At 39.5% G+C, this 17960-nt stretch overlaps 2 protein-coding genes across 2 annotated transcripts in view; one reads left to right on the top strand and one right to left on the bottom strand.

Moving 5' to 3' along the window:
* ADAM9 (ADAM metallopeptidase domain 9) overlaps positions 1–11025 on the bottom strand; it is a 102974-nt gene extending 91949 nt beyond the window's left edge. Inside the window, exons 1-2 of the mRNA XM_079909269.1 lie at positions 10724–11025; positions 669–766 (exon numbers count right to left, since the gene is read on the bottom strand). Coding sequence (XP_079765395.1) covers positions 669–766; positions 10724–10820 — 195 coding nt within the window. The 5' untranslated portion in view covers positions 10821–11025. The remainder of the gene's footprint in view (positions 1–668; positions 767–10723) is intronic.
* A 246-nt stretch (positions 11026–11271) lies between these two features.
* TM2D2 (TM2 domain containing 2) lies at positions 11272–17943 on the top strand. The gene is made up of 4 exons (XM_079909251.1): positions 11272–11626; positions 12459–12546; positions 14228–14343; positions 15359–17943. Exons 1-4 carry the CDS (start codon positions 11400–11402, stop codon positions 15570–15572), a joined length of 645 nt encoding a protein of 214 aa, XP_079765377.1. The 5' UTR covers positions 11272–11399; the 3' UTR covers positions 15573–17943.
* Positions 17944–17960: the final 17 nt, after the last annotated feature.

The following is a 17960-nucleotide window of genomic DNA, read 5'->3' on the forward strand; positions in this document are numbered from 1 at the left end:
AGGTAATAAGCTAAACTCTCTATCCTTCATCACCTGTTACTGTTAAACTATAATAAAGTTAAATTATACTTCTATAAAGTTGAAGGGTTTGCAAAGTCAGTTGATATCCAAATATATTATTTCTGAGCTTTACAGTAAGAGAAAAATAGTATAAAAATTAATTTTTGTGCATTGGTTACCCTGTTAGCATATTATGTTTCTTCTGATATGGAGATAAAACTCACTTTTGAGCAAACATTCCCAGATATGAAATACATGCATATAACATACTACTATTCTCCAGTGTCAGTAAAGATACAGCATGTAGTACTCTACCTGTCACACACTGAGAGAGAGGTGAATTCTTATTCTTATAACAAGACCACTGTAACCATCACCAGTCAGGTAAGGGTCAGAAATCTATGTAACCAGCATCCTACCCTGGTCATAGAATTTTACTTAACTGACTATTTCATCCTCTTATGTTTCAAGTTGATTATTTTGTCTTTAAAAAAAAAAAAAAGCTACTAAGGATCAGTATGTCACTTTACTAGAATAATGTCCAATGGACACCAGTGCCGTAATCACTGGCTGACATTACTCACTGAACCAATCACTCCTGAAAATAACACCCTGTCTTAAAAAAAGTGAAATTTAAATACATATATATTTCTCAAGAGATAACTTACCTGCTCTGAGTAGGGCCTAGGGGCTTCTCTTCTTTCTCTAGTTAATCTCCAAGGAGTTATTATTTCATAAGAAGAGAGATGGGAGGTCTGTTGAAAGCCTACAGAAAAAGGAATAACAAACATTATATAACAACTGAACCTGAAAAACTACATGTCCTAAAATACAATGGAAATCAAAAGCTGAATGTTCAATTCATAGAAAAATCATCTGATGTTCCCACACTAAAATATATATAGTTTTATACAACGTTTTATAGGAAAATAGCAATATACTAGATAAGTATGAGGGGGAAGAAATGTATTTCTTAAAAAAGGATGTCGGCCTTTATCCAAACAGTATATACACAGCAATCATTTTCAAACAATTTTTAGCTATAAACCCTAATCCCTTGTCTTAAAAGAAATCTTAAGGCATAAACACAAGGAAAAAACTGCTCCAGTGGGGAAATGGAGGGAAGGCATCTAGAACCTGGCACCGTTTACTACTGTCTCTTTTCCCACCCTCACCCAACATGAATGATACCCTGAGATGGTACGGGGATACTTACAATACGGCCAAGGACAATAAGAGGGAAAAGTTACTTTTAATGCCTGATGGATTAACTCTAATAAATACATACCTAACAATGTAGCAATTATCTCCAATGAAATTACTGCCACTAATCTGTCCTAAAAAGTTGAATAGATAAAATGTATTAAAAATAAAGTACTCAGAACCATCATGCAAGACTTCCTCCCAATTCCAATCCTGTATAGCTCATTACACAGTGGAGTCACGTCTGAGTGGGGCCTGGGTTCTAAACTCATCACTTGAGAGGGGAGAGGGATAAACTAGGAGTGTGGGATTCACAGATACACACCACTATATGTAAAACAGATAAACAACAGGGACCTACTGAAAAGAACCTGAAAAAGAATGAATATATGTATATGTATAACTGAATCACTTTGCTGTACACCTGAAACTAACACAACATTGTAGATCAACTATAATTCAATAAAATTTAAAAAAAAAAAACCAAGGACCTACCATATAGCACAGGGAACTATATTCAATATCTTATAATAATCTATACTGGAAAATAATCTTTAAAAAAAAAAAAAAAATATATATATATATATATATATATATATATATATAAAACTGAATCACTTTGCTGTACACTTGAAACCAATACAATATTGTAAATCAACTATACCTCAATGAAAAAAAATAAGTAAATCTACCTAAAAAAATTAAAATGAAAATAAATAAGTAAGTAAAACAATGAGCAGAAAGCCATGTTGATTCATTGCATTGAAGCAGTCAAGCAGGATTTATGTATAAATACAAAGTTTTATTGTTAGGTTTCCATTTTGTATTTTTGAAATTATCAAAGGTATTAAATAATCATATATTATTTAAAAAATAAGATAACTAGAAAAAAAGTAAAGTCATCACTTAAGCAAAATTTGGGTATAATTAAAATGGCCCATTCAAATCCCTTAGGAAGGTACACCCCATGTTGGCATCTGATACAGTCTCTCAATACATCCAACACATCTCTTCTTCCTCCAGCATAACTGCCAATGATGGCATGTCAGTTTGTTCAGAGAACTTGACGAAGTAGATGGTCACCATCTAAGGACCACGGATGAAAAACCTCTATCTCTATATATCTCCATATACCAAAACCACATTTGTTATGAGGAGGCTTGAGAATGGCATACACAAACAGAAACACTGAGGGAAGAACAGATTCACAGCTTCTACTCAGTGGGGATCAATTCAGGAAATAAATTCATTAAGTAGAATTTCTTGAACAGATAAATGCCATGAAAAGAAGGAAGAGGGGACCATTATAAATTAAAAGAGCCATATAACCAAATGCAATATCTGGACCTATCTGGATCCTAGTTAAAATAAATCAACAGAAAAAAAAAAATTCTGAGACAACCAGGGAAATTTTATAGATATGTGATCTGTATAGATATGTGATGATCTTGAGGAATTAGTATTAATTTTTTAAGTGTAATAAGCATATTGTGGGTAATGTTTTCTTTAAAAGTCCTTATGTCATAGAGATTCATTCTGAATATTCAAGGGCAACATGATATGACATCCAGGATTCGCATCAAAATAATCCAGTGTGCGTTTGAGGGATGAGATATATGAAACTATATTAAAACTGGGTAATGGGTACAGAGGAGTTCATTACTCTTCGCTCTACTGTTTTGTATGTTTAAAATTTTCAATAGTAAAATAATTATTTTTTAAGTAGTTATCTATAGGGAGTGGGATGAGAGGAGAGACTTTTCACTTTATAAGCTCTGTATTATTTATAGTGTCTATGAAACATTACAATTATAACATATATCATATATATGAGACTATAAGATGTGTCATAACAAACATGTAAGTATCATAAGTAAATGTACCAAACTTGTTTAAAGCAGCTACCACGATGGAATAGAACCAGAGAGTAATGAGATAAGGACTCAGACTTTATTTCCTGTACTCATGCATGTCCGTATTGTTTGAATTTGTTTTTATAATGAGTATTTTGAAACCCCAAATTACCATTGAAATTAAAACGGGGAAAAAGGAGTGTTTCTTCAATTAAAAAAGAAAAGCACAAACTATTTAAAGTACTGATTATCTACTATCTCAACACCTCCTGTCTTCCCATCAGCCTCATTAACCTCGCATCCAGACTATGATACCGTCTCACTCCCGCTCTCTCCTCTCCTTTGGATCCAAGTTCATTCACTCCTTAATTGCCTTATGCCTCTCAGATTTCTCAAATGCAAATTAAAATGAAGCATCTTCACCTAACCTTCCACAAGCTAACACTGTACATAAAAATGTCTATAACCTTGTCTAGTTTGGAATTTTTAAAGATACAATGTAAACAGGAAAATATAAATTAAATCTCATTCAGTACAACATGTCATACTAACACTCTGCAAACTCTTTACCCATCAACCCCTTAAATCTTATTAGGCATAACATACCATCTAAATGGGGCTTCACGTCATTACATAAAAATACCAGAAATAGACTCCAATACTCACAAAAGCAACCAGGGGCTGGCTGATCTAAGGCATACTTACGACATACTATGATAAAATATCCTTCAGATATTTGGAGTTGCCAAATGGGAGCCGTGTCAAAAGAAATCTGTGGCCTTGATAGAAGCAGGCTTCAAATCACTAAGTAGAAATATCCTTCATCCTAAATTAACTGAGGTACAGGACTATTTCCTCACCCAGAATAAACCTTTCAAGGACCTTCAGTTTTCTCAAATTCCTAAAAACACAAATTTCAATATTATCCTTAATATTTTTCTTTTAGATCATGGTAATTTGTTCAACTACTAAGACAGTCACTCTAGAAGTAATGGCAGGAACAGATGGCAGGAATAAATGCTTTCAGTGAGTTACAGAGGAGAAGCTCTGTGTGATAAAAAAAAGTCAATCATCCTGTGCATTTATATGCAACTTCCTATGATTCTATAATTATTTCAAAATAAAAGATTTCTTAAGTAAATCCTTACAGGCAGGGATTAAAATGTTAATAGGCTCAGGCAACTCTTATACTAGAAGCTAAACAATATGCAACTAAACTGAAATCTTTTCATCACAACTCAGAAGCAAACATCACAGAGAAAAAGAAATGCGTCAGAAACGACAACTACAAATGAGCAGGCACATATTTAAAGAGCTCTCATTTTGAAACATGTTAAGTGACTTTATAAGGTCACATAGCTAGTTTCAGGCCAGGACTGAAGCTATGGATCTTTTACGAAGATGGTTAGAGAAGAATGAAAGTCCAATAAAGGAATATAAGACACATTCTACCCTTTCTCCCATTTTAATGCACAATTCTTGTTTTGAAAAAAAAATTAAAATGAACCTTTTATTTTTTAAAGGCTTTCAAAATTATACCGCCCCAAAATAACTTCTATTTACATATAAGAGCTGTTATTCTGATACTGACTTCTTGGTTTTAAAATCCAAGGATCCACTTTCTGAATGCCATAGGAGTTCCAAAACATCATAAGAAATGCACATATTTTGGTTATGTCATTGAAAAACAATATACACTGGTTGTATGAAACCCCTTCTTCCTGTATTTTTTCAACATTCCTTCATCCCTAGTCCTGGCTTATTTTTATTCTTTTTCCCGTTCATACCTTGCATAGATTTTCCCCAAATTCCTTTTATTTTTTGTTTTTAATTCCAAATAGTAGCACTTGCTCGTGGGAATCTAGAGATCAAGTTTCCCATGTCACTATAGAGGACGTGCATCAACAGTATTTGTACTATAAAGCTTCAGCCTCAGCACTATTGACATTTGAGGCCAGAAAATTCTTTGCTGTGGGTGTTTTTCTGTGCAATGTAGGATAGTTAGGAGCATCCCTGACCTCTACCCACCACTGGCCAGAAGCACCACCAGTGTGACAACTAAAACTATCTTCCAGATGCCTTCTGGGGGCAAAATCACCCCCCCTGAAAACCACTGGTATAGAGTTCACAATGAAAACTAAAATCTTAATACAATCAGCTCCATGGAAAATACAAACTATTTTATCAGAATTTGATGCACACCATCAAAAGTCACATTACTAGAAAACATGGGCTGGAGATAAAAGTAAGAGTTGAGGGCTTCCCTGGTGGTGCAGTGGTTAAGAATCCGCCTGCCAACGCAGGAGACATGGGTTCCAGCCCTAGTCCGGGAAGATCCCACACGCCACGGAGCACCTAAGCCCGTGTGCCACAACTTCTGAGCCTGAGCTCTAGAGCCTGCGAGCCACAACTACCAAGCCCGTGCACCACAACTACGGAAGCGCACGCACGTACAGCCCGTGCTCCACAAGAGAAGCCACCGCAATGAGAAGCCTGCACACCGCAACGAAGAATAGCTCCCGCTCGCCACAACTAGAGAAAGCCCGTGCACAGCAACGAAGACCCAACACAGCCAAAAATAAATAAATAAAATAATAAATAAATGTATTAAAAAATAAGAGTTGAAACATGAAACTTAAAGTGTCTTAAATTTAGTAAAAGAAAGAAAAAGGTGTTAGTTGCACTTCTTTCTTCCTTTAACTCCTTAGATATTTTTACGTACTGTGTTTTGGAGGAAGCCTAAATACATGTTTTGTAATAGCATCTGAAAAACTGAGTCCCCCTAAAAATGAATCCCCTTACTTAGTTTATGATTAATCTCTCTATTCAAAACTTTATCCCCTTTCTTGCCCTCTCTGACCTCAATCCTGTGCTAACTGAACACTAATCAACCAGAGTTAGATGACTGAGATTGCTGTCGTTGATAACATCATTATGTGCCTAAAACTGCTATTGTAGATACTACTATCATTCACGTACAAACTCAGGTTGCTTCTCCGGAGCAAGATGCCCTCATAGACCCCCAGCCATGGACCACCTGGCCAGAGAATGTAAACCAGAGGCATTCTGACTCCCAAAACCAGGATTAAGAAATGTCAGAAGATGATGATTAATCCCAGCATCTTTGTTCTTCCCCTTTAAAAAAAACAAAACAAAACACTTCACTCAAAAAGCCAAGCTGGAGTGGATCTGAGACTTATCTTCCACTCTCTTGCTTGGCGCCCTGCAACATACCCTTACTTTGCTGCAAACACCCGCTGTCAGAGTTTGACTTTCTGTGCCCTGGACACAGAAGCCCTTCCTCGGTTACAACTGTAGACGGATATAAGTTAAAAGAATTCTACCTAATTGCAAAGCAAACAAATGTAAACCCTCAGCCAAGGGCTTTTCTCCTTTCCTTCCCACCTATTGTGTAAACAGAGAACCACCCTTAAGTACTTTCACTATAGAAAATAAACCTGGGTTTCACATACAAGATGAAGAAGATAATTCTGTTGTCTGAGTTATTTCTTGAAGAGAAATTGCAATTAGATCCATAAATTGCTGTATTTTGGGCCATATCTTTCCATTCCATTCACAAGGTCAGTGCCCAGTAAACATATATTATATATTAATAGCTATCTTCAAACATAATTATAATTTCCACTGTTACGTCCTACATTCTGACATTTTTTGCGTTATAATTTGTTTTTACATTTACTCAGTTTTACATTTAAAAAGAAATAGGGCTTTTGCTATTGTTTGTTTGTAAGTGGCCCTTTGGGAAAAACACTCACCATTTATAAGATTTAATGCCCTAAAGAATTTAAATTCCTCTACCAAGGAATTTAAGTTTCTTGAAACCAAGGATGGTACCTTACTCATCCCCTATTTCCTGCACTGGTACAGTAGATATTCAACAAATGTATTGAGTAAATGATCTCTTTTGATCTTTACAGCTATACATACATAGATCTCATAATTGCAAATGATTCTGTACAACCTAAAATAAGCTTTATTTTTTATGATTAGCACCTTTCATATCAATTTTCCACAAATCCTCACGGCCCACAATTTGTCATGTTAATGCAATGCCACATTTCACTGTATGACTCTATCATTGACTGCTTACCCTCCCCTCGGAAGCAGCCAATGTGTCAATGGATGTGGAACAGGCTCTCCCAGTCTCTACTTGTATGAGAGTTCTTAGGGGCTACTAAAGGAAGGGGTAGGGGGAACCTTCCAAAAATGAGTTAAGCCATAAAAAAATCTCATTAAAAGGAAAATGTGTCAAAAGGAAAGAAGCATTTCCCATGGATGGGAATGGGTTTTATCCTACAGTATGCAAATGTTTGGCAGTGACATCATTTTTACTTATTATAAGCTGAAATACTCTAATTCTTACGTTAAAATCAACATAAACCGATACGAAAACAACTGCATATTTAATAACTGACCAAAGTATTTATAAGTGAACTTCTCAGGTTCCCTAACTCATTCTTGAAGGGTGTGATTCAAGCAGTACCCGACACATGATCACTTTGGGGAAAACGATTTGAAATAACACTTTCACAAAATGAAAAATAAACTACAGTAATATATGAACAAGACTACACAATTCAAAGTGCAATTCAACTTTAATTGGGTCCATGTTGGCCCCATTCAAAGGCAGGGTGGTTGGGAGGTTAGTTACTGAGATACCTAGAGGACCAGATTTACTTATGCGGCAGTCCCATAGTTCTAACACAAAGGTGGCATAACTCCAAGACTCTGCTATATACTAGGCATTAAAGAAAAAAAAGAAATATCATGAGGCTATCTATGTCATATATTTGAGCTTGTGGCTATTCCAAGAAAATGCTTCCGGTTACTTAAAGCTTGCATCTTTGGGGGGATTCTACCACAAACTAGGATTAAAAAAAAAAAAAAAAAAATATATATATATATATATATATATATACATACACACACACACACACACACACATATAAAGTCAACTTTGGTAAGGTAAAAATTATTTATTTATTTATTTAAATTTGGCCTCGCCACTCAGCTTATAGGATCTTAGTTCCCCCACCAGAGATCGAACCTGCACCCCCGGCCGTGAAAGCACGGAGTCCTAACCACTGGACCACCAAGGAATTCCCGGTAAGGTAAAATTTAAAATGTGTTTGGAAAACTGTCTTGGAACCCAGCAACTTGTTCTGTGCATATTTTAATTATAAATGTTTTATTTTTTTACATAAAAGTGAAACTCAAATTATCTTTATATTTAAAAGACTACATTCTCCTATTCGGCACAAACATACCAAATCCAAATAATTCACAGGCACCTAAAAACAAAATTAGTACAGACCTAAGTTCTTACCATGTAGTTCATCTTATGATTCATCATGAGTAAGCCTTAAATCTCATTTCTTCTAGAATTCTAGTCTTGAAAAACAAAAAAAATTCTAGGTCTGCACATCATAATCACTATCTTAAAAGAAGAAATCAGATGAGGTTTCATACCTGCCTGATTCCCTTTGTTATTGTTCACAATGATACAAAGTTACCTTTGTCAGCCCCAGTTTAAAAAAATATATAACGTTTACTGTGTCAGCTTTTGAGAATTTATACTACATTTCCTCATCGACACAATGTTATAAATGGTAAAAAAAAAAAAAATCCTACAAAACCTATTTAACTCCTAATGTAACCGGATGTGTAGGTGGTACTTACTGAGTACGCAAATTCCTCTTTCATTAGCAGAAAAGGTTTCAGTGCTGCTTTAAACATCCTGTATTGCAAAAATTCGGTCAGCTGATTTTGGAAGAACATTCCCGTAGGGAAACATGAGTTGACTCACTGCACACTAGTACAAAAGCCTCTTAACTGCTCTCTCCCAGCCTCCAGTCCCTCCCTCCTATATTCTGTCCTCGACTGTGTAGCCAGTTATATTAACCGCAAATCTAGTTATGCCACATCCCTACTTAAAAACCATCCTGCCCAAAGAACTTCCTCCAGGGTAAAGTCCAAACCCCACAGCACATCACAAGAAGACTCTCCCCAGCTGGTAGCAACCTACCTTGGTTTTTTCCGTGCCTCCCTTTCATGTAGACTGCCTGGTGACATTCTCATCATTCCCTAACTATCCTCATACCTCTCCATACTCTTGCAAAAACCCTTCTGCTTAGAAAGAATTCCTATTCCTTTCCTTGAACATTCACCTATATAGATCAGTTCAAATATCACTTTGTCAATAAAACCTTCCCCTATATCCCTCAGATAGACCCAGCACATTTGGTCACCTTCTGCCCCTCCACAAGCATTGAGCTTGGTGTTTATAGGCGTTTGATAAACGCTGACTAAATTTTGAAAGCGTACACATGCTTCAGTGAGGGACTGGCCATAAACTGTTAAAGCTGCTGTTAAAAAACATAAGGATATTCCATCCATCTATATACGGGTATGCAATAAACAGAATCATGGATTACTAAAACTCCAGATGTTTAACCTACTTCCCCTTAAATGTTGGTAAATGTTAACCATATAGAATACCACAGCAAAAACCGTCTCAACCATAAAAGATTTGGTAGCTTCCCATCAATAAAGTTTCAGTATTTAGAGCTTCAAAATTCCTGCCATGGGGCAAATTTACCTAATTGAAAAAGAATAAACCAAACATAAGAAAAAACTTAAATTTAGTCCTGCACTGAAATCTTCACCTTTGAACAACTCTCAAGATAAAGATTTAGTAGAAACCCCCACTCTCCATCATACTCTATGGCTGATAAAGAAAACACAACCGTGCAAACAATAATTTAACACGAGCCAAAATAAAGAAAGAAGGTGTTTCCAGAAAGAAGCTAGTGTGTTGGCGGTTTGTTTCCACTATGTTTGGGTATCTCCAATACAAATACCTTATATATTCAAGGTTAGTTTCACAAGTCAAAAGCGATTTTACATAAATGATCTAATTCTCACTGTAATCCTGTGAGTTAAGCAGAGCAGGGATTATTCGTCCGTATTTGAGATATTACCAACCCAATAAAAAAGAAGATAAAAGACCGTTTGGCTATAGAAATGTAGCACTTCGTTTCCAAAAAAGTATTCTTACTACAACAAAATGGCCCAAGAAAAATATAAGAACCCCCCCCCATTCCATCGCTAAATTTAGCTCTGTGTACCTAGTGGTGACTCCGCTAATAAAATGAACATCAAAATTTCAAATCATGATAACCTGGAGCAAAAGTTCCATCTCCCGGTCTGCTTCCCAGTGACATTGACTGTACAAGCAAGAGCAAGCTCCATTTCTCAAAGCACTTCTCAAAACCTCCACGCGCACCCAGCCTCCAAGGCTCTCAGCCGAGCCCCCGAGGTCAGGGTCGGACCCAGAGTCGCCCCGAGGGGGTCTGGGGGCCCCAGCCTTTCGCGAGATGGGGGTGGGGCGCGCCGCAAAAGGCTCTGCCCAGCATGAGACCGAGGACGAGGAACCAGACCCGAGAACAGTGCCGAGAAGAATTTGGGGCGCCAGACCCCGAGCTTCGGGTCCGAGCACTGTCCACACACAGCTGAGCGGCTCCGCCTCCGACTCCGGGTTCAGTCCCCAGGCCAGGCCCCTCCACTCCCAGTCACTACAGGGTAACTCCGAGCATCCCAGCCCTAAGAAACGCGAATCCCAAAGGGTCCTGGGGGCGGACACCCACCTGACCGAGCCCCACCGAGGGCTGGGCTCACCAAGCCGAACAAGAGCAGCCACAGGAAGCAGAGGGTCCCAGAGGGCGAGCCCGCGCCCGATCCCATCTCGGTCGAGTCCGCAGGTTCCCCTCAACACTCGGTCGCCCCTGCCTCCGCCCGCTCCACCATTTCCCAGCCCTGCCGGGGCCCCAGAGCTGGCAGCGATGCGCGCGCTCGGCACTGACGCAAGTCGGCTCTGGTCCGAGCTCGCTCCCGACGCGGCGCTGGCTACACTGACGTAGAGAGCGATCCGTCCCCGGCGGGAGAACGGACTTTCTATCGGGCCCCTAAGACCCTCACTAGTCTGCCCCGCCCATCACTATCCGCCCCGCCTCCTCCCTCCAAGGCCCGCCTACTTCGGGGGTCGAGGGAGCCCATTGGAAGAAGCAATCGAGGCAAAAGAAGGCGGAGCGTCAGACCCAGAAGCGGAATTGACAGGCACAAGTGAAGCGCAGCCCCGCCTCCTGCGCAGCCTCTTCTTATTAGCTGTCGGGGGTCGGGCGGAGCGTCGAGCTGCTCTCCCATTGGCTGTTTGGCGGCGAGGAGCGGGGCTACGCGGAGAGGCCTGACCAGGCAGGGCTTGGGTCGGCGGTGCCGGCCGGGGTTTGAGGTTGAGTCCGGGTCTCCGCCACTGGGCCCGGGAAGATGGTGCTGGGTGGTTGCCCGGTGAGTTACTTACTCCTCTGCGGCCAGGCGGCTTTGCTGATGGGGAATCTCCTGCTGCTGCATTGTGTCTCTCGGAGCCACTCGCACAACACTACCGCCGAGCCCGAGCCCACATCCGCTGGCGCCGCCCACCCGGAGAGCTCCACCGGCTCCGCGAGCTGGGAATATGGCGACCCCCACTCTCCAGTCATCCTTTGCTCTTACCTGTAAGCTACGCAGTCGTCGAGGCGGGTGTAGATGGAGATGGGGCCTGGGACATATGGGTGTTATGCAGGGGAGAGGAAGGGAGGGAGGCAGGCTGCTTTTTTCCCCCAGCCTCTCTCCACCTGAGGACCTGATAAGTCAAAACGCGGGAAGTAAATATCGTGACAGGTTTCTCACTCGTCTCACTCATGCAGGGGAAAACCCTGTGTGTCGATGGCAGATCCTTTGGGATCCCCACAGAGGAGAACTAGGGAGGAGTGACATCATATAGCCTCCGGAAGAAGTATACGTGTTGTGCCTTCTCTGTCCTGCTCCCTTTAACTTAAGGAGAAACCATCGTAGGTGCTGCTACTGAGTGGGGCACAATTGGAGTAAGTTATTTGTACCTACAAGGCACTTCCTTACCAAAAAGAAAAAAAAGAATATCCTTACTGTTGCAGAGCCAAGTCAAAATTTTTAACCTCTCTTTTAAGTCAAATAAGAAAAGGCGTTTGGGAAATGCAAAGAGGGCTGGGAATCCTTTGGCTTCAATTTTGCCCTCATACCTTGTGGCTGTTTGCCTAGGGAAGAGATGAAGCCATGGCAGAGGTAGAATCCGTGTAGAAATAGGACCAGAAACACGCCCCTGGCACAACCAAAGGTCATTTGGATGGCTGTTTGGCTGTGCTTCAGCCTAACTGACAGCATTTCTTGTCTTGGGGAAGAGTCAGAATGAAATTAACCCCCAGAAAACTTAAAGAAATTTCTCTTGCCTGTTTTGATTATATACATGTAAACAGCCATTTTCAAAACCTTAATGATGATGACAGTGATGCTTTTACTGGTGATTTACAGACCCGATGAATTTATAGAATGTGAAGACCCAGTGGATCATGTTGGAAATGCAACGGCATCCCAGGAACTTGGTTATGGTTGTCTCAAGGTGGGTTTTTGTTTTGTTTTATGAGCAAACTCTTCCATAGAGAAATAGTACTGGCTAAATGCTGTTACAGAAAAGTATAAGGGGCATTAAGTTACCTTTCTGTAAAATTCATTGGAATGACTATTACTGGAAATTTTCAGCATGGCTAGGGTCAGTGGCTGAACAAGACATTTAGCTTCCTCAGGAAGAAGCAGTCTCTGTGCCAAAACTACCCAGGTGCAAAGACCAACCTGTCTTTGGTTCCTTTGGCCATTGAGATTGACAGATTTGGAACTCAAATATCACCCCTGACAGTCCTTCAAGGTATGTACTTTCCCGAAAGAGCAAAAGAAAGGTTTAGGCAGTTTCTAAAACTGATGATGGATTGAGCAGTATCTTTGTTACACATGCATTTGGAGCAAAGATCCTCTTGCCAGTGACCTTTCTTTTCACCACACAAGCAGTTTCCACTGTGTCCTTAGGAAATAGGTAGGGTCTATCAGTGTATGTCTTTGTAGGAGGTTACAGCATTCAGGAGAAGCCTTTGATAACAGTGGCCTCTTGGAATGGAAAGAAGCCATTCAGTTCCATTAATAGTATCCCTAAAGCTGGATGCATGCTTCCTAGTCAGTCTCCCCAAAACCAGTGAAGTTCACATACTTCCTCCCCACTGTGGACTCACCATTATGTATATTATGCCACATAATGCAAGTCAAGCCAGAGTCAGCTATAAGAGAATTATGGAAAATATTTTTTGTGCTAAATTAGACACAGAGGAATAAACCTGAAAGTAGTAAGGCCAAAAAGGCCACTCTTACTATCAGTCATGTGTAAAGAAATATTTTCAATACAATGAGATTTTGTTCTATGGGTAATTACTGATAAAAGTTTGAGTGAGTGTTGTATAGAGATCACTTACGTTTACCCATTTTCATTAAACACTGGGTTGATCCTGTCAAGGTTCTCGGACTGTCACTTCCCCCAGAAGTCCTGGAGGACTGTCAACATTCAGGCACCCGTGTCTTGGGGGAGGACCCACCCCTTCCATTTGAGGAATGTTTCAGCAAAAACAGTAGTGAAGCACTTAATAAGGTGCCAGTGGAGAATGTACAGCTGTGCTTTCTCTGCAAGCATTCAGTTACACAAAGGGTCAGAGGTCCTGTTCTGAAATTTTTTTCTGGAATCTAAACTTATACTATAGATGTATTACAGGCATCTGAAAATCACAGTTTTGTGACTGAAGTAAAGTCCTGAGTCAGCTGATATTCTGAGTTCTTTCCTAATGATGTTCGTTTATAATATGTATAAAACAGACCTCAACTACACGTTGACTTTTTAAATACCCATTCCCAAATGTTCAGTAATGTGCTCTTTTTTCCTGTAAATACAGGATAAAGTGTTGTGTTTATTCTAAATGGCATTTAATGAAACTGATTATAAACTTTTTTATTATATTATTAAAGAAGGCAGTCATAAGGAAAGAAAAAAAAGAGTTTATTTAAAACAATGTACATTTGGGATGGACTAATGTAAAATCACTTGAAGCACGTCGCTGCACTCCTTGCTCTTTAGCAGAGCTTTACCTCACCTTTGTTAGAATAATTATTGTCCTGAGTCAGCTTTTACTAATATAAAGATATATTTTGTGTTACTTGCTCTGGTGAGTTTGGTCGGTTGTTTTGTTTTGGTCGTTCTTCCCCAGTTCGGTGGTCAGGCCTACAGTGATGTGGAACACACCTCCGTACAGTGCCACGCCCTGGACGGAATCGAATGTGCCAGTCCTAGGACCTTCCTACGAGAGAATAAACCTTGTATAAAGTAAGTGTTACTCTGAATGGAGTAGCTGTTACTTGGATGATGGTAGAGCTGTTTTGTCATTTCTTGATGTGACTTTTTCTTTTACCGTTAAGTGTTAAAGGGGCAGCATGATTACTACTGTGCATCCTCCATGGACACCAACAATGTAGTTATAACAGAGGGGACACCGGACAGGAGACCAGAGGCTGTGAATTCTAAATGTCTCTTTCACCAACCAGCTAAGGACCTTTGGCCACCCAGAGTCTCTGTCCTCTCATCTGAAAAATGAAGGAGTTGGACCAGATGATGTAGTTCCCAAAGTCCTAGGATAGGCATAAATCCTTTGCAGACAGCCTTAGATTTTCAGGAATAAAGATTTTATTATGAAAAGTATGGACGCTTCTCCCTGAAAATCAGGTATTACCTTAAAGAATTAGGGTTATTTCCGTGAACTCCGCTTGAAGGCACAGAACTTACATGTACCATTTGCTAATGGAGAGTCTGTGACTGTGTTAAGTGATGCTGTTAGAGCATCTGCAATTGACTGTTATCACTGTACATAAGACTGTGTACAGTCTTATGCACAGTACATAAGACCTTACAAAGAAGTCCTGTTGTTAGGTGCCACAAAACAGCAGAAAAGGAATATGGAGATCAGTGTTCATTTAAGGGAAGGTAACACCTCATTAGAGAACTACTTTCAGAACTGCAGCCTCCCTCCGGAAAGGAGCCTGTGTAGGAGGGATGGGGGCCCAGACTCCACACCTACCAGCATACCTATCTTGCAAATGTGCTTGATAGTTTCTTGTTCAGTCCAGCTCTGTATTGATTCCTAAAGGTCCTCCATACCTTAGCAAGTACTCTTTTGAGGGTCTAGACAAACTAGAGATTTTCCTTTTTGGGGGCGGGATGGGGGGCAGTTAAGAGGTCACAGAGGGACTGCCTCACCATCTTTTCACTTACGTGAAATTCACTAATCGTTAAGTGTTTTCATTTTCACATGGTAATCATCTTCCTCTTAATTCCCTTTGTGTAGGTATACCGGACACTACTTCATAACCACTTTGCTCTACTCCTTCTTCCTGGGATGTTTTGGAGTAGATCGTTTCTGTCTGGGACACACTGGCACAGCAGTAGGGAAGCTCTTGACACTTGGAGGACTTGGGATTTGGTGGTTTGTTGACCTTATTTTGCTTATTACTGGAGGGCTGATGCCAAGTGACGGCAGCAATTGGTGCACTGTTTACTAAAAAGAGCAGCTACCCTGGCCCAGAGAGGTAAGTCTCCTGAATTCATCTCTACAGGCTCAGAACTCTTCCTTATTATCAGACCTGACCATTGCCTTCCTCTTTGGAGGGAATGGCTTTGGTTAGGAAGGTTTCTTTGGACTGTGGATTTTCAACCCAAACTTCACCTTGCAGACTAGAAATGACAAGCAAACAGTATTGTGGGTATCAAGTTTGCACCTTTCCTCATATACAAAAAATATAAAGGATAGTGATTAACTTATAAGCTGCAGGAGGGTTTCCATACACTTTATTTCTGTGCGTTGCTGTATAATCAATCCTTTGGAGCAAGTGGACCCAACAGGATAAGCAAAGTGAATATTTTTAGCCTTGTGCCTTTTGTGACCCTGAGTCCTCATGCGGTGGAGATCGGAAGCTGAACCAATGAAAAATCTTCAGAAGTAGAAATGACGATGGATTTTAATTACACTGAAATTCTGACTTTCTGAGTTTAAATTGCAGAATAAATGTTGCCAACCTGGAATGCTCGTTTGGGTGTTTTCAGTAGGTAGAATGAAACTCAAAATTATATTTGTTGTGCTTAAAGCTAAGCATTTGAACTGAGCCTGATGATAAACCCTATTGTTTCATCATTATTATGCCTGAGAGGGAATATATCCAGTACAGTAATTTCCTCATTCCAGTTATGTTTTGGATAGCTGAACATGGCTGAGTTCAGCCATCCTCTTGGCAGACTTTTCCTATCAAAAAAGTAGTATTTACCAGTTTAGAGAGCCCATGTTGTAGACTAGTAAAAAAAAAAAAAAAAAAAAGATTTCATACAAGTAACTGTAAATCTGTTCTTCATGATTAGGTAAGATAATATGAGGGGCCTCAAGCCCCTGGAAAGAAAAGCAGACTCTTCCTTAAAGGATATTACTACTGAGTGCAGGGTACAGTTAGGATGTGATCTGGGGGGCAAAGAGAAACTGAACACATTCTGTCAAAATAAGCATGGTACCAGAATCTCTCAGTGCGGGCTATAGCAATCAGTCATAGGGAAAGAGACAGCCAAGGTTTCGAGTTCCCAAATCACTGGGAATAAAAGAAAATGTTCTGAATTATAAGTGGTTTTTAAAACTTAGTTCCCATCCCTTGCAATCTGAGTTGAAAAGAATATAAGGTAAAAATGGGGTTTGTAAGGTAAATCAAAGTAAGAGCCTGGTATTCGGGCAACTTATAAATTCTAGAAACAATCAAGGTAGAACTGCTCAAAGTTTAGTCTCATAATAATTGACATAAAGACCAAGAATCCCAGTTAAAATAACTCTGAATATGCTCTATCATTATGAAGTTTTCCTAAGAGTTTCAGCTTTATTATCTCTGATTAATATGACCACTGTTCTTACGGTATTAAATGGTGGCAATTATGTAAAAGTGAAAACAGATTATTCTATTTTGTCCTGAAAGTTCTGTACCACGTTGACCTTAACCTTCTTTATAACAGTAATAATTGATAGATTCTTATTTATAATCTCTACACTCTAAGGCAGTACATTTTAAATTGTTGTGGGTCATGAAGAAACTGGACCTTCTCCCCAGAAAAATGCACAGAAACATAAAATTTTGCATAGAACTTAAGAGGGTTCAAGGATGCCCCCTTTTAAAAAGAAAAAGAAAAAAAAACTTCTAAGAAAAATCTGGAAAACAAACTAAAATTGAAATCTTACCCCAAATAAGATACTACTTTAAAACCACAAATCCTGCTTCATCTCACACACAAAAAAAAATCTTAAGGATATTCACAAACCCCATCCAAAGCTATTTTCCTTTAAAAATAAACTGTGGCAGCTTTCAGACTCAAAATCATTAATCATTAATGTTTCCAGGAGGAAGAGCTTGAGTAAAGAGGTAAAAGTCTGTAAGTTATTAAATTTTGTATTTTAAAGAAGAAGCCCTTCTCACAGAAAAGGTGATGGGGATCAAAGTTGTTTCTACTGCTAGGTGACAGCCTGAGAATCTTTACCTTCCTCTGTGACGATGCACATTTGTCAGTTTCAGTGTGGCTTCTAGGTGATGCCCATCCTCTGTATTCACAAACCCTGGCCAAATGTGACACAACCTGAAAAACTATTTGAATAAAGGAATATTTTGAAAAATGTGATTTCCTTTATACTCTGGATTCAGTTTTTTTCTTAATATTTGGTAGATAGATCTATTTGTTTGTGTATATTTGTGTTATATCCAGTTTGTGGCTATAGAGAAGTTTTTAAATACTGAAGCGTCCTTTTTGTCAAGGTTAAACTAGAAACTCTGCCTGTTTTCAGTTGTTTCCTGTCTTTAAATAAAATTTTATCAGCTCCCCAGACTTCCTGGCACCATGTCCTTCTTCCACTTGCCTTAGGAATGCTT

Source organism: Stenella coeruleoalba, assembly GCF_951394435.1.
Source record: "Stenella coeruleoalba genome assembly, chromosome: 21".
Lineage (NCBI taxonomy): Eukaryota > Metazoa > Chordata > Mammalia > Artiodactyla > Delphinidae > Stenella > Stenella coeruleoalba.